Genomic DNA, 19955 nt, shown 5'->3' on the forward strand with positions numbered 1-19955 from the left:
CCCCAGGGACGGCCGCTGAGTGAAAGTGTGCTCAGGCCCTGTCGGGGGGTCCAGGGCCAAACCACAGGGCCCGGGGAGCAGGCTTGCTCCCCTCCTCCCCTCTTCTGGCTCCACAGGGTCCTCTCGGGGTCCCCCAGGCCCTCCTGTGGGCAGGGGGGCTGCTGGCGTTACTGTGCCTGAGGCTTGAGAAAGACAGGCCCCTGTCCCCCAGGCTACAGTCTGATGAGGGTCCAGCTATCCCTCCAAAGATCACCCGAAGCACAGACATCTTTCCGTGGCCTTGACTTTATTAGCCTGACCTGTTTCAGCCCAGTCCCTGGAGAGGGCTGCGTGGCATGGCACCTCTGAAACCAACCCCAGGCCCCCAGGACTTTCTGCACCCCAGTCACCACACGGCTTCCTGCCCGCATCCCCTCTAGCCCCCTCCCCAGGGGGCTGCCTGGGTCCCAGGGCCGGGTGCCAGTCCCCGCAGGGAAGATGGGCAGTTCTGAAGGCCCTGGGATGGGGACGGGGGTCACCCCATTCCAGGCCCTGGGTGAGGGCCACTCCTGGGGACTGGGAGAGCGGGGGACGAGGCCCAGAGCTGAGTCAGACAGCAAGGACAGAGGCCACCCGGGCAGGAGAGACCCGCCAGGTCCGTACCTAGCAGCACCCCTTTGTCTCCGACATGGTGAGCGAGGGGCCCTGGGGGAAACCAGGGCAGGAGAGCACAGTGGGGGTGGCCCAGCTGAGACCCTCCCAGCCCTGCTCCTGGCGCTGATTTCAGGGCTGGGAACCCTCTGGGGGTTTCCCTGTGTGAAGACCCGAGAGGTCAAGGCAAGCAGAGCTCACTTTCTGGATCCACCCCTCCTTCCTGGGACCAGGGACCAGACCGTCCTGCCAACCCCGACCTCAGGGACGGTGCTAGTCTGGCACGCCTGCTTTCTGCCTTCACTACTGTGCCCGAGGCAGACAGGACGAATCAGTCCCACACCGTCCCCCATGCCAGACACACCCGCAACCCTCAAGGCTCCCCCGGGCAGCCTGCCCATCAGGGATAGAACACTGGGTGATGCTCTTTGCTGCCCCGCTTTTACAGGGGCCTTCTCCTTTTCAGAAGCTCTCCAGGGCTTCAGGCATGGTCCCTGAGCCCAAGGCATGGCAGGTGGCTTTTAGGGGGGTGGGGAGGACCCGAGACTCCCCCCTTCAGTCAGTGACCACAGAACAGACCTCCTGGGTCCTCTTTCCACTCCCTCTGTCTGCATCTTTTGGGGGCCATGGCGGTAGCTCTTGATGAAGGGCAGGGGAGCCCATGTTCCAGCCAGGGTCTGGGTCCTGGCACCCGGGGCGGCACAGGCCACTGGGAATGGGCAGCGTCGGCCGGGGTGGCAGGTCGCCGACCCCCGGACCAGCTGAGGCTCTGCCCGCGGCAGTCAGTAGATCCCCTTCACCCTCTTGTTGTCGGGGTCGAAGGGAGACTTGAGGTGGGCCTGGGCAGCGTAGGTCACCCCCATCCTCTCCAGGGCGTAGTCCCCACTCTTCACGAAGTCCAGGGAGACCTGGTGGGCACAGAGGGGGGCCCACGGTCACTCAGCGCCCCGCGGGAGCCGGGTTCATGCAGCCTGCCTCCCAGGATGGGGCCACCGTCTCGCCCTCTCACGCCCCTCCCTCCTCTGAGTCCAGGAACTGCTCTGAGCCCGGAGCAGGTGGACTCCATGTGCCCGGGCCCCTAAGCTGCACCTGAGCCCCCGGGGTCCAGGGGAGCTGAGGTCTGGCACTGGGGAGAACCTCTCCTGCTGGGCAGCAAGCCCCAACCTGTAACCACTGGTCCCTGGGAGGCGGGCAGCCAGTGGGGGAATTTTGGGGTTTATAAATGATGGTTTGGGCAAAATGCTTAGACCTTCTGCACACAGAACAGGCTGCCCCTTCGTCTCATTGCTGAGCCCCCCAAATGAGCCTGTGCACGTGCGTTTCTGTGTGCACACGTGCCAGTGTGGTACACGTGGGTATACCTGTGTGAACACCGAGGTGTGCACACACAACCGTTTGCACACACACAGGGTCTCCAGCTCCAAGGAGCAGAGCGGGTGAGCCCTGCGCAGAGCCCCTTTCTGACCATGAGAAGCCTGGAGCTTCCAAAGTCAGATTCTGTCAGAAAGAAAATATAGAAACAGCCACTGGCTATGCCCAGGGAAGACAGGGCCCCGTCAGTCAGTCCCCTCACTGTTCTCTGGTCCCCCCAGGCCCAGCCCACCCAGAGAGGGAGGCAGGGGTGCTATGGAGAGTCCCAGAGGGGACCGGGGCTCCCCGCGGCGGTGTGGGGGCAGGGGCGGGGGGGGACTCACCGGCCCGCCGCTGGGGTCTCGGATGTAGCCGTAGGCCAGGGTCTTATTGATGGTGAATCCGAAGTCGGCCCTCCGGACGTGGCCCACCACTTGGCCGTTCCTCCAGATGGCCTCCAGCCCGAACATGGGAACTTTCCTGGAAGAAGCAATAGACGGCTGGGACCCCAGAGGCCCTGAGGGGGATCTCCTGCACTTTGCCTGGCCGAGGAGAAAGGACAGAGCCCGCCAGACCACGGGCTCCACTCCTCAGGGCTGGTCTGCTATGAGCCCGCATGCCTCTCACCTGGCCCCCGAGGATGTCGGCGCTCAGGCTTCGAGCACATAAATGGACAGAAAACATCAAAACCAGAACCTGACTTCTGTGTCTCTGGAGGCAGGGCCCCGCGGACTCGGAACTGTCACTCAACCTGTTTTAATCTGACGGCTCTTCTTTTATGACAGTGTGATGCATCATTTATTAAAAGTATTTTTCTGTGTTACACATAAAATATGAATGCTCACCATAAAATTTTTGAAAATTTAAAACAGGGAAGAGGAGAGAATTAAACTGCAATCACAGAAACGTCAGAGCCAGAGCGTTTGGTGCAAACCTTGGCCGGCGTGCCTTCTCCCGCCCGAGTCCTCATGCCTGCGGGCAGTGGGCCGGGTGCTGGGGATGAGGGGCCCCCAGGGCAGCAGCACCGTGTGGCCCTGCGGGTCCCGGGGTGAAGCCGAGGACCGCACCCGGTGGGGTGTGGGGCGCGGCTGGGCTGGTTATGGTAACCGGAACTGGGGGGACCTTGCACTGAGCCGGTCTGGACAGGGTCTGGGGTGCCTCCCGGTTCAGAGGCCAGGGGTGACAAGGTCTGGGGCCCACAGGTGCAGTGGATGAGGGTGGGGTGGCAGAAGCTTTGCAAATGCATCCTGTCTCCTTTGGACATGTCCTACAAGGGTGCTGTGTCCACATGAGGAGACAGCCTCAGAGAGGTGCCCTGCCCCCCCAGGGCCCCAGGGCAGAGCTGCAGCATCCTGGCCACATCCCTCCTCGGGCCTGGACCAGCCAGGCCGCGGCCCCAGGTGGACTCTGCATCCCAGCAGGGAGCCCTGGGGAGGGGCGAGCAGGCCGTGGCTGCTGCTGTCTGAAGCAGCAGGCGCTTTCTGGAGGGCCAGGCGGCAGGAGGGCTTGGCGGACCCCTGCCCTGTCTGCACCCCAAACCAGAGCCGAGTGCTCCCCTGGAGGCGGACAAACAGTCAGGCAGACGGGCAGCCCGATGGGGTCCCAGGGAGGAGCTAGGAGACGACACACCCCAGCTCCGCTCACTCGGCACCCCCAACCCCGGCAGCCTCGAGGCTTCCTTTGAAGGAGCCGAATGTGGGAGAAAGGGACCGCTGGTGTCAGCTCTCGGCCCCAAACCAACGAGACCCAGAGACGCCCGCTGCCCCGGGGATGGCTGCTACCCAGCTCCACATCGCCCCATCCACGTCCTCCAACACCAGCACCAGGGACCCAGGGACCACGCAGGCTCAGCTCCCAGCACGTAAGGGCGGCGTGCTCAGAGCTGCCGGGGAGGTGGGGGTGGGGGAGTGGTGGGGGGAGGCAGGGGAGAGGTGGGGGGAGGCAGGGGAGAGGTGGGGGTGGGGCAGAAGAGATCGGGCCCCCCACAAGGCTTCCTTCCACTCCGGCCACGGGCCTGGGCGAGAACCGCTCTGCCCCTGGGCCCCCGTGGTCTTCGTCTGTCAGGGGGGCTGGTGGCCCCAGCCTGGCCCCTCCCCCCACGGGGCCCCTCCCGGGCTGTGGGGAGGCTCTGACCAGGACACGGGGGTGATGGCAGAGCCCTGACCAGCAGCCACATCGGGGGGCCTCGGCCGGAGCCTCCCACAAAGCCCACGTGGCTCGGCAGGGCTCCCCCTTTCAGAACACGTGTTTGGAGGAACTTCCCAGCCGTCCAGTACTTAGGACTGCAGCTTTCCCTGCCAAGGGCACGAGTTCAGTCCCTACGTGGGGAGCTAAGATCCTGCAAGCCGCATGGTGCAGCCAAAATAAACACAGTGAAACGAAACCTGTGTTTGCTGAGGGCTGCCCTGTTCGCTCCCTACCGACCACCACCAGCCCGCGCCCAGTTTGCCCCCGGCCTGGCGCTGGTGGGATCTGAGTTGCAGCCCCGGCTTCAGAGTTGGGCCTGCTGTGGACCCAACCCTGCCTCGTGGGTCCCAGTCTCTTCCCTGTCGGGGGCTGCGGTGCACGCTCCGGGAGAGGGTGTCTGGCCTGCGGGGAAAGGGGGAGCCCAGAATCACCGTCCCTCGCGTCTGCATGGCCATTCCCCGCTCCTGGTGGCCCCAGCCCTAGCGGTACTCACTCGTCCACGGTGAAGCCCAGCAGGCGCCGGCGGAGGCCCTCGGCCTGCTGCTTCTCCAGGGCCTCGCGCCCCAGGAAGGGGATGGAGGACTTGAGCTTGCAGGTGAAGGCCAAGCCTGCTTCCAGGGGGCTGTCATCAGCCCGGAGGTCGGCGTGCCAGTGCCGGTAGCCTGGAGTGGGGGAGGCCACAGGGTCACTGTCCAGCGGGGGCGGGGACTTCAGGAGACGCCCCAGGAGGTGCCCACCCCGTCACACCCTCAGCCTAGACCCGCCATGACTTGGGCTTTCTGGGGGCTGGGAGCATCGTCAGTCACAGGAGGCGCCCTGGCTGAGCCCCGGAGTCAGACCGCCCCCAGCAGCATCGCCGCGCATCTCTGCCATCAGGCTGGAGGCCCTGGGGAGGGGCAGCAGCGGGCGAGGCAGCTCGAAGTGCCCCCCCTCCTGCTCTGATGGTCTTCAGCTCTCTCTGGGAATCTCAGCGCTGAATCCAAATCTGGCTCTGGACCCACTTCCCCTGGGAGATACCTCCCCTGTACCCCCCTCCCAAGAGTGCTGGGATCAGAGATCCCACCACCGTCCCCAGGCCTGCGTGGAGGACCTGGTACAAGGCCAGCGAAAGGGCTCTGGGGAAACAGCCTGTGTGGGGGTATGGGGCGGCCCGGCACGGCAGGAAGGGAGCACGGGGCAGCCTCCAGTGAGGCTCAGCACCCCACCTGTGGTCCAGGACCCGCACACACCTTTCTCGATGCTCAGAGAGTCAATGGCCCGGTAGCCGGCATTGACGAGGCCGTGCTTGGCCCCCACGGTCATCAGCGCCTGGTACACGGGCAGGCAGGACGGCCTCGGGGTGTGCAGCTCCCAGCCCAGCTCCCCCACGAAGGACAGCCTCACGGCCCGGACCTGGGGGCAAGGCACAGCTCAGACCCGGGCTAGGGTGGAGGTCCGGCCGCCACCGATGGGTGGACACTTCCAACCGCCACCACTAATAGCCGGACCTGGGCCCAGGCCACAGGCCACCAAGAAATGGGGCCTGCCGGCGAGAGTCCTCAGGAGCGCTCTGGAAATCTTCGAAAGGAAGAGGTGTTGTCATTGGGAGTGGAAGTGGACACATGGTTCCCAGGCCACAGCTCGTCTCCTAAATGACCGTAGGAGTGTCCTGGGGCCTCGGTAGCCAGGGGCAGAGACCCACGGAAGTGAGCTCTCTGCCAGGTCTAAGGCCTGAAGTCCAAAACCAGGGTGTGGGCAGGGACGCGCTTCCTCTGGAGGCTCCGGGGCGGGTCCCTCCTGCCCCTTCCCTCTCCCGGGGGTCCAGGCTCTGCTGACGTGGACGCATCACGCTGGCCTTGGCCTGTGTCTCCTCCGTGTCTGTGTCTCTCCGTCTCTCATCAGGACACTGGCTGCTGGGCGGAGTCCCCCCTCACCAGGGTGCTCTTATCCCGTGATCCTCACCATCATCGAATCAGCAAAGCCCCTGATCCCAAGGTCCCGTTCCCAGCCCGGGGGTGATGTGTCTTTAGGGGGCCACCATTCAATCACTGCAGTGACCTTGGGCAAGACTCTTGGCCTCTCTCTGGCCTCTAAATGGGGTCGGGAGCCTGGCTTTGTCTGTCTTAGGAAGCTCTGAGGGGGTGTCCTCGAGGAAGGATGGGGAGTCAACCACACCACGATGAGTCACAGCACCTGCACTTAGCGCGTTCAGGGGCAGCGGGAGGGGGCAGCCGGGCGTCAGGCGAGTGTCCTGGTCGCCCCCCACCCAAGTGGACCTCAGTCAAGAGCTAGGATCTGAAGGCGGGCACAGCCTCTGCCCCCCAGGCCTTGAGTCTCGGAAGGACACAGCCAGACGCCAAAGCCGGCTCCAGGGCAGGCAGAGGGAAGGACCCTGAGGCAGGCACAGGCCAAGCTGGGCTCTTGAGCGGGGTTTGCTGTCACGGACAGGCCTTCCAGACAAGCGGAAGAGTGGGTGCAAAGGCGCAGAGCTGGAGCAAGTGTGAGCGTTGTCGGGGTGGGGGCGGGGGGAACAGGTAAGAAGGCTGGCGGGTGGGACCAGAAGGGCCTCGTCAACGGGCTGCAGACACTGGACTGTTAAAGCACTGCCCAGGCTGGGTTCACAGGCCAGGGAAGGGACCTCGGGCCCCCAAACCCCATGGAAGGGACGGTGCCGTTCACGGAGCGCCCCTGGGCCTCCTCTTTGTAGACATCACTACAAAAACTTCCCAGGGATGAAGCAGAAACAGGGGCTCCGGAGACAGCCCACCTGGCCCGCGCACACACAGTGCTGACGTGGGGACAGCTGGTCTCTGGGCGAGCGTGTCCCTCAGCCTGAGTCCCACGCCGGCGGCCACGTGGAGGCCACGAGCAGGAGTGGGGGACGCCTGGCCCGGCAGCCTGGCTTTTCCTGCCCGGCTGGCTGGTGCTGGGTCGCTTGTACACTCAGCACCTGCTGGTTGCTTCCAGCCTGCGGGCAAGCCCTTGAACGCCCAGTGTCCCCGCGTGCGGGGCCAGGCATGGCCCTGTCCAGGTCACAGAAGGCACAGGGGCTGCAGCCGGCCACAGTGCTCCCAGAGGCGGAGGACCTGATCCCATCACTGCTCCGAGCCCGAGGGGCTGCCCGGGACAGCTCCCGCGGCGATAAGGTCAGCAGACGGAGAGCTGGCCCGCTCTCCCGAATGACTTGAAATCACAGCCGCTGGGAGGGCTGGACTCAGAAAGCTTTGGAAAGGCACACATCTGCTCTGAGCTGCCATGTGCCCGGGGCCTCTCAAAAAACTCAGAATTGACTCAGAAAACGTACTGTTGACATTTCCCTGCTCCCCTGGTGCAAGCCGTGGGCCCCTGACAAAGACTGCCTTGTCAACGGGGTTCTAATTTTAGACAGACCACGGAGGAGCTTGGGGCTCAAAGCCAATCTCATTTCAAACAGGAAAAAAATCATTTTTAAAGCTCACCCATTAATGGGCCCAGGACTGCGGGTCTTGTCAGACACACTCCCTCCCCCAGTTAAGTCAGGCTCTCGAGTGAATTCAGGGGTGGGATGGAGCGACCTGGCCCCTTCCCCAGCTCCCAGGAATCCAACGAGGCTGGGAGGCCGGCCGGCGTGCTCTCCATTACAGCCCTGTGGGCAAGCCCGGCTCTCAGGGGGCTGAATAAATACTTCCCGGACGGAGCGGGCAGACAGGTGCAGAGGGCCAAAGCTCTGCTGTCCGGCAAAGTGAGGGGAAGGCCTTCGGGATTCCTAGTGACTTTCTAAGTTGCCAGCATCACTGGTTCTCGAGACCTCTTGTGTTTTTCTCTACTGAAGCTGTGGATTTAGGCGAGCCCTGGGGTCTTCTGAGAGGGTCACAGACTGAAGGGACAGGCCAGGCATGAGCGCATCTGGAACTTGGGCTCAGAGTCAGCCAGACCCACGGGCCGGCCTCCCCAGCCCCAGTGCCCACATCTGATAAACGGGGGTGAGCATCAAGCTCATGGAAGGCAGGTGCCTGGTACCGCCCTCTGCCAGTCAGCATCAGCTTGGATCAGCTTTAAAAGCGAGCCCCAAACCCTCTGCAAAATAGCCACACCCTGTTCTGGGAACCATGGAGAGTGGAAGGGACCACAGAGATGCAAAAGGTCAATAGGAAAGGCCTGAAACTAGGTTTTGTTTAAACCCTTTTGTGACCCCCAGGACTCCCCTGATACGGTTAGAACCAACAAACCAAGTCAGCAAGGTTGCAGGATACAAAATCAACACTCAAAAGTCAGCTGCATTTTTATACTCTAACAATAGACCAACTGAAAAGGAAATTAGAAAAAATTCCATTTACAGTCACACCAGAAAGAATAAAATACTTAGGAATAAACCTAACCATGGAGGTGAAAGACTTGCACGCTGAGAACTACAAAACACTGCCAAAAGAAACGAAAGACACAAATGGAAAGACAACTTTTCTGTTTGTGGGTTGGAAGACTGAATATCACCAAGATACCAGTATTAGCCAAAGTGATCTACAGATTCAATACAATCTGTATCAAAATCCAGTGACTTTTTTTTTTTTTTTGGCAGAAATAGAAAATTTCACCCTAACAGTTACATGAGTGACCTCGAATAGCCAAACAGTCTCGGAAAAGAACAAGGCAGAAGACTCACTTCCTCATTTCAAAACTTATTACAAAGCTGCCACAATCAAAACAGTGCTACTGGCATGAAATCAAACAGACAAATGGAATAGAAAAGAGAGCCCAGAAACAAACCCTCATGTAAATACCTAGTGACCTTTAACAAGGGATCCAAGACCATTGGGACTTCCCCGGCAGCTCAGTGGTAGAGTCTGCCTGCCAATGCAGGAAACAGAGGTTCAGTCCCCGAGTGGGGAAAATCCCTTGGAGGAAGAAATAGCGACCCACTCCACTATTCTTGCCTGGGAAAATCCCGTGGACATTGGAGCCTGGCAGGCTACAGTCCAAGGGGCCACAAAGAGTTGGACACGACTGAGCGTGCACACAAGCCTGCATGCCACGACTGCCCCATGGGGAAAGGACAGTGATCGGCAAACTGAACCTTCTCTTCTACCGCATACACCATACACGCACGTTAACTCAAACCGAGTTAAAGCCCAAATGCGAGCCTGCAGGCTGTGAAAGCCCTAGAAGACAATACAGAGGAAAGCTTCATGACTCTAGACTTGGCAATGATTTCCCAGATATGATACCAGAGGCAAAGGCAACAAAGAGCAAAATGAGCTAAACGGGACTCCAGCAAATGTAAAACCTTCTGTGCTTCAAAGGATGCAACCCACAGTGAAAAGTCAACCTACAGAATTGGAGAAAACATTCAAAAGTCCTGTATCTGATAAGGGGTTAACATCCAGAATATATAAAGAACACCTACAATTCAACAAAAACAAAGCAACCCGATTAAGAAACGAATTAAGAACTTGAATAGACATTTTACCAAAGATCTACAAATGGCCAACAAGCATATGAGAAGATGGTCAATGTCACGAAACATTAGAGAAACATCAATCAAAACCACAATGAGATATGACTTCTAAGCCATTAGCATTTCAAAGAAAACAGAAAATAATCAGTGTTGGCAGGAATATGAAGGAATCGGAACCCTTGGGCGCAGTTGGGGGAATGCAAAATGGTGCAACTGTTAGGAAAAACAGTATGGTGATTCCTCGGAAAACTAAAAATAGAACTACCATATGTCCAGCAATCCCACGTCTGGGTGTATATGCAAAAGAGCTGAAGGGTGGAACAAGGAGCTGGTCTGGCCCCGCACCTCCCGGGCAGCAGCAGACAATAGGCAGCCGGAGCAGGGCCTTGTGCAAGGTCCTGCTGGGAGCAAGGCCCTTCTCTGCTCGGCTCCGCTGGGTGACCACTCAGGAATCACCAGGGCTTGCCCAGGGCCCATCTTTCCAGCGGCCGGGTGACCCACAGAGGAACGAACTGCTTCTAAAGCCAGCAGGAACCCCCTGTGAGGCTCAGACTCCTGGGCTGGGGAACAGAGACCCGATGGGACCCCTCGATGAAAAGAGACCATGCTGGGGGTGGGAAGGCAGGCCCGTCAAGCCCCAAACATCTGCGCAAGCAGCACTCCTGCTGTGCGGGTCTTCTCCAGTCTGAATTTGCTCAGAGACCCTCTTCTCATTGGAAGGACTGATGTTGAAGCTGTAAGTTCAATACTTTGGCCACCTGATGTGAAGGGCTGACTCACTGGAAAAAACCCTAAGGCTGGGAAAGACTGGGGGCGGGAGGAGAAGGGGACGACAGAGGATGAGATGATTAGATAGCATCATCGATTCAATAGACATGAATTTGAGGAAACTCTGGGAATTAGTGAAGGACAGGGGAGCCTGGCGTGCTGCAGCCCGTGGAGCCGCAAAGAGTCTGACACGACTTAGCGACCGAACAACAACAGCATCCTCTCCTTTAGGAAGATTCTGGGTTTCAGGCCCCTCCACCCAGGACCTGTGAGGCCCTGGAGGGAGTTATGCAGGAGGCTAGGGGTCCCCGCTGCTGAGAGAGGATTGTCCCCTCTGCCTGTCACCTGCTTCACTCTAGGTGGCAACTGAGATGGTCAGCGAGACGCGGCGGTGAGGGAGCGCTCTCCCCCACATGGACGGAGCTGTGTGTGCATCAGCCTTGGCTGCAGCAGCCTTAAAGCTTATCTGCCTTGTAAGGACAAGGATGGAATCCGGAACACAAGTGTCAGATGCCTCTGAGCCCCCAGCCCCAGGGCTCTGCACACGTCGCTGGTCAGTAATGTCTGTCATTCCACAAGGGGTCTCCTGCCCCAGACGCAGGTGGCAAACCCAGCAAGATGAAGCTTCTAGCCACACTTTCCACAAACACCTGTGTTTCAACATCGCGGGGGGGCCCCCGCATCACCCCAGGATCCAGGCCCTCCTCAGTCCTCAGGGTGCTGCCTGGCCATCCTGGCATTCACACCTGACACGGGGCGGTGAGGGCCAGCCGCCCCCCAGAGTTGGCGCCGTGCTGGCTGAGAGCATGGGCTTGGGTGCCACGTACCTACTCGGTTTAAATCTGAGCCACAAACGTCGCATCCCCGTTGACTGAGATCCCTCTGAGTCTGCTTTGCAAATCCTGGGTGTGAATAGGGTTCACAGAGCCTTGGGAGCGGTCAACAGAACTGTCGGCCCGAGGCCCCCGGCTGCTTGGCGAGGTGGGTGCTGCTGGCACGCACATTTTACAGATGAGGAAGTGGGAGCTCAGGGAGGTCAGGCCACCTGCCCAAGGCCCAGTGATGTCCTGGAAGATGTTTGACAACCAGCTCTCGGGAGGCAGGGGTTGTTTCGCAGCATTTACCCCTTTCTGCAGGGTGAACAGTCCTACCACGGTTGATTTCAAGCTGCAGTGGTTTAACCACCACCTGCCAATTTTCCCCCAGCTTTAGCCATCAGCTCTCACGAGCTGGAAGGAGCACTTTCCAGCACATTCAGAGGACTCACAGCCAGTAAGTCAGAGCAGGCGCTCCACGCTGTAAGCTCTCCACACTCCCGCCCTAGCCTCGACTGACTCACTGGATTATTCTGGGGGCAGCGAATACACTCTAGCAAGATGGATTTGGGGGCTTCCTGAAATTCCTGCCAGCTCTCCATGGGGGGGACAGGAATGGGGGTGGTGGTGCTGGGTCCACATCCTGGCTTGGATCACAGGCCACGTGTGCGCCCTGGGCAGGACAGTCCACGTGGCTCCCGTGGGGTGGGTGCTCTGGCCACAGATGACACCAGAACCAGCCTGGGGCCGCCTCCCTGGGCAGACACCACAAGAGGGCTTGAGCAGATGTGTCCACAGACACAGGCACAAGCCTGTATGTCCACCCGTCTCAAATCACATTAGCTCATGGAGGTTTTACATGCTTCCGGGGAGTTTGGTTGTGTAACAGCACCCCTGACTCACCAGGCACGTCATCCAAACTTAGTCATCCCTTTAAATAAATGAGGATCCTAGGGCCCCCAAGGCAAGGGATAGACAGGGATCTGGGCACATTGCAGCCCCCTGCAGGGGTCTGGGGCCCCGAAGCCACAGAAGAGTGGGGAATTCAGCTGGTGGTAAGACTTAAAGGATCTTCATTTTTCAAATCCTCTGAACAACCCGAGACACTCTTGACTCCAAAAACATCCTTCTGTGTCAATGTGCAATCTCTCCCTGCAGTCTGGTCCAGAGGGCTAGCGTGCAGGCTTGCTGGCAGTTCTGGTGAAGGTGGTTCTGGGGATAGTAGAGGTGATGGTAATGATGGTGGTAAAGATAATGGTGATGGTAGTGGTTAGTGAGGATAATGGTGATGGTGGTGATGGTGATGGTGGTGATGGTGATGATGGCGGTGATGGTGATGGTGGTGGTGATGGTGGTGGTGGTGATGGTGGTGATGGTGATGGTGGTGATGGTGATGGTGGTGATGGTGGTGATGGTGATGGTGGTGATGGTGGTGGTGATGGTGATGGTGGTGATGGTGGTGGTGGTGATGGTGGTGATGGTGGTGGTGGTGGTGGGTGTGGTGGTGGTGGGTGATGGTGGTGATGGTGGTGGTGATGGTGGTGGTGGTGGTGGTGATGGGGGTGATGGTGGTGGATGTGATGGTGATGGTGGTGGTGGTGATGGTGGTGGTGGTGGTGATGGTGATGGTGGTGGTGATGGTGATGGTGGTGATGGTGGTGATGGTGGTGGTGGTGATGGTGATGGTGGTAATGATGGTGGTGATGGTGATGGTGGTGATGATGGTGATGATGATGATGATGGTGATGGTGGTGTGATGGTGGTGATGATGGTGATGATGATGGTGATGGTGGTGATGGTGGTGATGGTGATGGTGGTGATGGTGGTGGTGATGATGGTGATGATGGTGATGGTGGTGGTGATGGTGGTGATGGTGATGGTGATGATGGTGGTGATGGTGGTGATGGTGGTGATGGTGGTGATGGTGGTGATGGTGATGGTGGTGATGGTGATGGTGGTGATGGTGATGGTGATGGTGATGGGTGGTGATGTGATGGTGGTGGTGGTGGTGGTGGTGATGGTGGTGGTGGTTGGTGGATGGTGGTGATGGTGATGGTGATGGTGGTGATGGTGGTGATGATGGTGGTGATGGTGGTGGTGATGATGGTGATGGTGGTGATGATGGTGATGATGATGGTGATGATGGTGGTGATGGTGGTGGTGGTGATGATGGTGGTGGTGATGATGGTGGTGATGGTGATGGTGGTGATGATGGTGGTGATGGTGGTGATGGTGGTGATGATGGTGGTGATGGTGATGATGGTGATGGTGGTGGTGGTGATGGTGGTGATGGTGATGGTGGTGATGGTGGTGATGGTGGTGGTGATGGTGGTGGTGGTGGTGGTGGTGGTGATGGTCATGGTGATGGTGGTGATGGTGGTGGCGATGGCGATGATGGTGGTGATGGTGGTGATGGTGGTGGTGATGGTGGTGATGGTGATGATGGTGGTGGTGATGATGGTGGTGATGGTGGTGATGATGGTGGTGATGGTGGTGGTGATGGTGGTGATGGTGATGGTGATGATGGTGGTGATGATGGTGGTGATGGTGGTGGTGATGATGGTGGTGATGGTGGTGATGATGGTGGTGATGATGGTGGTGATGGTGGTGATGGTGATGGTGATGATGGTGGTGATGGTGGTGAAGGTGGTGATGATGGTGATGGTGGTGATGATGGTGATGATGGTGATGATGGTGGTGATGATGGTGGTGATGATGGTGGTGATGGTGGTGATGGTGGTGGTGGTGATGGTGATGGTGGTGATGATGGTGGTGATGGTGGTGATGATGGTGGTGATGGGGTGGTGGTGATGGTGGTGGTGGTGATGGTGATGGTGGTGATGGTGGTGGTGATGGTGATGGTGGTGATGGTGATGGTGGTGGCAGGTTATAGTGACTGGAAACCAATTTTCCAAGAATAATAATAAATAAAAGGTGTGATACTTCCTTGGTGGTCCAGTAGTTAAAAATCTGCTTGCCAATTCAGGGGACACGGGTTCATCCCCTATCCAGGAGGATTCCACAGGCCGCAGAGCAACGAAGCCTGTGAGCCCCAACTACTGAGCCTGTGCGCCTTAGAGCCTGCGCTCCACAACACGAGAAGCCACTGCAGAGATAGTGTCCTGCAACTAGAGAGGCACCCCTGCTCATCACGACTAGAAAAAGCCTGCACACAGCAACGAAGACCCAGCACAGACAATACATAAATAGATACATCTTTAAAAAAAGGTGTGATGCTCAAACTATACTTCACAAACTTGGCCATCTCTGAGGATCAGAAGGTAAACAGTATGGGGCACCCGCAGAAAGACCTCACCCGCACCTACAGACAGGCAGGGACTGCAGGGTCGGAATATCCTTGCAGAAAAAGGTTCTGCCCTGGAGGAACTTCCGGAATCTCTGAAGCACACTCTTGGGGTGCCTCAGAGCCCCCAACCTCATTCCAGCCACACCCTGTCCTTACACTTCGACGGCAAGAAGCTGTCACTGTCCCCACCAGATAGCCCTGCATAGTGGCCTTGGCCACCATGTCCTTCTCGACTACACACACTCTGTCTCTCCAGGGCCGTGGTGAATTCGCACAAATCGTGCAAAGCGACTTTTCAGGCAATGGCTAAAACCTAGTTGGCAAACCCAGGCTCTATGAAGGTACGGGCCTCCCGCCTCTGTACAAGGCATGCAGCGGGGGAGAACAGTCCACCCTGGACTAATGGAATCCGAGTAGTGAGACTCACACAGTCAGGAAAAGAAATGCAATTTCCTTTTGACCCAAAATTAATTTTCAGAAGAAAATTGCTTTATCACGTGGCCTCAAGATGAGCTTCGAGCCCAGCACCTGCTGCTTTCCAGAGGGGCCCCCGTCCTCGGCTGAGGCTCAGGGACAGCGTGTCTTCCCTGAGAACCAGGCCGGGAGCAGATCTACACTGGAAACCTCGCTGGCCTTGAGGACATCTGGTCAGCTGGCAGCCGAGGGGACAGCTCCCGCCCCGTTCTTCCGACAGGAATGTGAGGATCTTGGAAGCCTGGGGCCCATCCAAGCATCTCAGAATCGCTGCAAAACAACGGCGCTGCTCTGCTTAGGACATGGCGCGCCTGGTGGCACTGCTCAGCCACGGTCGCCCACCTGGGCCTTTGCCGTGAGGGTGGGTCTTCACGGGCAGCAGCGGGGTCCCGCTCACCCACCCTTGGGCGGGATCTGTGGTTCTGGGCTCTGACCCTCATCGTCCCGCGCATCCCTTGTGACCCGGAGGTCTGGCCGATGACTCAGACACACACATTCCTCTCCCGCAGCTGGTTGGCTGGCGACCAATTATCTCCCATAAAGACTTGGCCCTGAACTCCCGCCCCAGCATCTCAACATTGATGGAACTGGTGTCAACACGTGTTGATGTTATTTAGGAGAACATGAAATTCCCCCTGGATCCAGAGCACTCAGGACGTCTGGACAGACTTACAGGACAGCTCAAAGACACTGACGGCTGTGTGTGACAGATGGGGAAACTGACCCAAGAAAGGGGGCTCCTGGGGGTAGGACCAGAAGCCAGGCCTGCTGGACCCCAGCTCTGCTCGGCCCTGACGGGACTGTGTCCTGGACCCCCAGATCCCGGGCCGACCCGGCTCCCAGCTCCCCGTCTGCCTGTGAGGCTGCCTCAGGCGGGCCCGGGGCAGCGGCCAGCCCAGCTCCCACGGCCTGAGTCCCGCTGGCCACCGTCTTGCAGGCCGGTGGATGGGGAGGCCTTCACGCCACCCTCTGGGACCATCTGGGAACTTGTGGCCCCGGCCACCGCGAGGTCATAACATCGATACCACTGGACCAGAGCCCCACCAGTGGGGCCTCAGGGGGAGGTGCGGTCGCCAAGGCAAGACTGGAATGGCCCCTTACACGTGCTCCCGGGACCCCCTCACTCCCTGTTGGCTCGCGGTAAGGGCTGCGGCCTCTCTCCGCCCAGGCCTGGGGGCCAGTGCAGGCTGGGCTGGGGCTGCAGCATCCTTCCTGCCCCCAAGACCAGCCAGGCTGTGAGCCTGACGAGCCCCTGACGTGGTGGGCTCCCAGCCAACATGCCCAGAGCTAACTCCAGGGGCGGCTGTTGCTCAGCCCCGGGAGAGACCCTGCACTTTAGAAGGGAAGGCCAGAACTCAGCTGGGCACCCACGCTGGCTGAGTGTGAGCCGGTGGGCTGGGCCGCGCCTGGAGAGTGTCTCTCCCATCTTCCCCCAGAAGGGAGGCAGAAAATCCTGCAGGACTGCTGCTCGGCCCGGAAGGCTGGGGCCGTGACCCTGGGACACCTCTGCTTCTGGGTCCTGGTTCTAAGCAACGTGTCCAGGTCAATAATCAAAGTTATAACAGGCCCACCGTCATGGGGAGCCCGTCACAGAGCAATTCCAAGGAGAAGAAGTGGCCCGACCAAGTGGCCTGCATCCGGCCCTAGAGAGGGTAACGCTAGCATTTCAATCTCAGGCGGTATTTCGAGGAACAAGAAAACTATCCCCACAGTGTCCTAAGAGAAGCCAAGTGCACGAACTGCGTACAGTTTGTGGGACGATCCTGCTTCTGTTTTAGAATTTACAGGCAGAGGTAAGGGACAGACGGCGGAAGGAAACATTCTGTTCACCTCGGGCTTTCTCTCCGGTGGAACTGGAGGAGTTCTCATTAACTTGCTTGTGTCTTATGAACGTTCCCGGTATTTACAGTGAGACACTGATGCCCGTCAACTCTTTGGCCAGACCCTCTGGCCGGCGAGAAAGGGCAGGCTCAGTGAGGTCAAGGGGGCACCCAAAGGGGTCGCGCCAGGATGAGGTCTGCACCCAGGCCCCACACAGCAGTTGGAAATGGGGCAAGCAGTGAGGTGCTTGCGACAGAACCACTGAGCCAGCTGCCGGGGGGTGGGGGGAGGCAGCGGAGAGAAGCAGCCTACGGACTTTCTGCGCCCCACTTCTGCCCCCGAGCACCCTGTGGCCCCCACCTTGTGCCTGTCGACCCAGAACAGGCTTCACCCTGCAGTCTGGCCTCTGCTTCCACTGGCCCAGCCTGGCTCCCAGGCCCCAGAGGCCAATGTGCAGCCAGACAGCCGTGGGCCAGGCCTGGGGAGGCAGCCAGGGCCAGGAAGGGCTGCCCCCCGCCCCCCGGGGTGGGTGTGGGGAGGCAGCTGGAGCCCGTTGTCCCAGCCCAAGCCCCCAGCGCCTCCCTGGAATGGCCCTCAGCTGGAGGGGAGGCCTTCCCACCTGCTCCTCTTCCACACGAATCCCCGAACCACACACAGGCTGAGCCACGCCAGCTGCCCCCCCCCACCCCGCCCCACATCCCACGTCAGAACCCCTACTCCCGAGTGGGGGGCACTGCACAGACCCCCCACCCCAGGGGGGGCCGAGAGGGCCCGAGCTGCCCTCCGGGCAGGCCCGCGGCCACAGTGGCCTGGGGCGGAGCTGTGCTGTGTTCGCAAGATGCACACCCTCTCTGGTCCTGGCAGGCAGCGCTGCACCCAGGAGGCAGGAAGCGAGCTAGACAGAGACAGCCCCGCTTCCTGCCCCCAGCGCGGCCTCCGAGAGCGCAGGCAGAGCAGAGCGCCTTTATCTGCCTCCTCCTGGCAGCCTCCTTGCTGACGTCAGCGAGACACTGTTTACTTGCTAACAGGACCCAGACTGCGTGACCTCCCGCCCCTCTGCAGGCCAGGATCTGGAACCTTCCTCGGCGCCTCCCCGCAAGCTCCCAGATGAACGCGAGGAGGGTAAAAGCGGGGGTGCCCTCAGATCCGGCTGTCTGTCCACCCCCTGCCTCCTTACAGCCTTGTCTGTGTTATTGACACATAGTCACGCGGTTTTTTATGTTCCATTAGCTGGGGGGGCCTGGGCAGTCCATCCGACTTCTCCGCTCAGGTTGGGGAAGCACCTGTCCTGGGGGTAACATTTCCTACATCAGGAGCTGCCGGAAGACCTCGTTCAACACACGTGGCCGTGACCACCTCCAGGGTGACGGCACACCTCTAACAGGGCCGTCATGGAGCAGTGCTGCCCCCGCCGCCACGGGGCTCCTGCCCTGGGAACGTGCGGCCACGTCTGGGGTGCTCCTGGCATCCAGGGGGTGCAGGCCGGGCCTGCCGCTCCACATGCTGCAAAGCCCCCCGCCCCGAATACCCGCTCCTCAATGTAGTTGATCGCGTAGGGCTCAGAAGCCCTGAGAGAAGCTTCACGCCGCCGGGAGGTTGAAGCCAGAGCCGTGTGAGCCCTTGGCCGACAGCGGCTGACGTTACTTTGACCGCCTGCTCCTCACCTCGCCCCAAGAAGTCAGAGTGGAAATCGTGACACTTATTTTCCAAAAAGGAGACCAAAGTCCAGGAGTAGGACGTGCTCGCTGACCAGAGCTGGACCCTGGACCTGGCCCAGGGTCTTGGAGGATGGCGGGTCCACTGGAGCTGTCCACAGTCTCAGAAGCTTCTGGCCCCAGGACCCGACTTTCTGAGCTGGGAGATGGGCAAGGGTGCTGCCCAGGGGCCTGGCAGGGCACCCCGAGCAGTCCGTGCCCCCTCCCACGGTGCCGGGGGAGGGGGGACAGTCAGGAAAACCAGCTCTCTGCTCAGGACACACAGGCCTCAGGAGCAGCAGCAATGACCACTGTCCCCAGCCCCGAGCCCCGCAAGGACGCGCAGGAAACATGCTGATGCGGGAGGGTGTGCCCCACGCCTGAGAGGTGGAGACGGCAGGCAGCCGCAGAGGCAGCAAGGCTGAGGCAGAAGCTTGGGACCGGGCCCCCGACTTGTGCCAGGCACCAACTTGGACCCCCACTCCTCCTCCGAGGCCCTAACAGCCGGTGGGCATGACCGTCTGGACCCCCACTTTACTGCAGGGAAGCTGGGCCCAGGGAGATCCAGAACCTGCCCAAGGGCACAAGACTCCCAGGCCCCGGGTTTGTCCCCGGGCCGCACGCTGCTGCTGCCACCCACAGCCCGGGGGCCCCTGGGCAGCTGCTACCTACCAGGTGCCCGGCGGCTCTCACCAGCTTGTGGGTGGAGAAGGGGAAGGCCTCGTCGCTCAGGTCGGCCTCCAGCACCTCCTGGAGAATGGCCCGGCTGTGAGCAAGGACAAGGCTGGTCAGTAAGTAGGGCAACACACACCTGCCAAGCCTGGCTGGGTGCGCGCCCCGGGCTGGGAAGGCTCTGAGGCCGAGGTCCTGTCCTCACGGGGCAGACTGACAGCAAACATGCTGTTAATAAAAGCGCACCGAGACGGAGATGCGCAAAGATCCAGTCACACGAGAAAGGCGCCTTCGGGACTTCCCTGGCCGCCCAGCGGCTAGGACTCTGTACTTCTGCTGCAGGGGGTGTGGGTTTGATCCCCAGTGGGGGAGCTAAGATCTCAAATACCAGGCACCATGGCCAAAAAAATTTTTCAAATTAAAAAAAAAAAAGGCACCTTCATCAGAAACAGTGACAGAAACAGCCAAGCCCTGGGTCTCCTTTCTCAGATGGGGAACCCAGGCCTGGGGCAGCTGTCTAAGCGGTTAACGCCCCACCTGCCAAAGCCCCCCCAAGGGCAGGGGCCTCTCTCCTCAGCCCTCTGCCCGACTGTGCCCGGAAGAGTCTGACGCCCACACTTGATGGTTCGCTTGAGACCTCCCAGTGTCCGTGGAAGCCCTCACTTCTGGGGTGCCTTGCTTCTCGCCTCCCTCCCTGCCGGCCGAGTTCACTATCGCACGTTCCCTCCAGCGTCCCGGCCCCTGTTGAATCTTCCGTCATCCTTCAAGTCTTGGCTCATCTGTCACCTTCTATAAGAAGCCTTCCCTGATTCCCAGTTGAGAAGAGC

The 19955-nt window shown here is 59.7% G+C and overlaps 1 protein-coding gene across 2 annotated transcripts in view; it reads right to left on the reverse strand.

The window, feature by feature from the left end:
- Positions 1 to 267: 267 nt before the first annotated feature.
- SARDH (sarcosine dehydrogenase) overlaps positions 268 to 19955 on the reverse strand; it is a 68791-nt gene continuing 49103 nt past the window's right edge. For both annotated transcript variants that reach the window (XM_043470069.1, XM_043470070.1), the window contains 4 exons: positions 5397 to 5559; positions 4661 to 4829; positions 2325 to 2460; positions 268 to 1538 (listed from right to left, as the gene is read on the reverse strand). In XM_043470069.1, the coding sequence (XP_043326004.1) occupies positions 1413 to 1538; positions 2325 to 2460; positions 4661 to 4829; positions 5397 to 5559 (594 nt within the window). In that variant the 3' untranslated portion in view covers positions 268 to 1412. The remainder of the gene's footprint in view (positions 1539 to 2324; positions 2461 to 4660; positions 4830 to 5396; positions 5560 to 19955) is intronic.

This window comes from Cervus canadensis, chromosome 5, assembly GCF_019320065.1.
Source record: "Cervus canadensis isolate Bull #8, Minnesota chromosome 5, ASM1932006v1, whole genome shotgun sequence".
Lineage (NCBI taxonomy): Eukaryota > Metazoa > Chordata > Mammalia > Artiodactyla > Cervidae > Cervus > Cervus canadensis.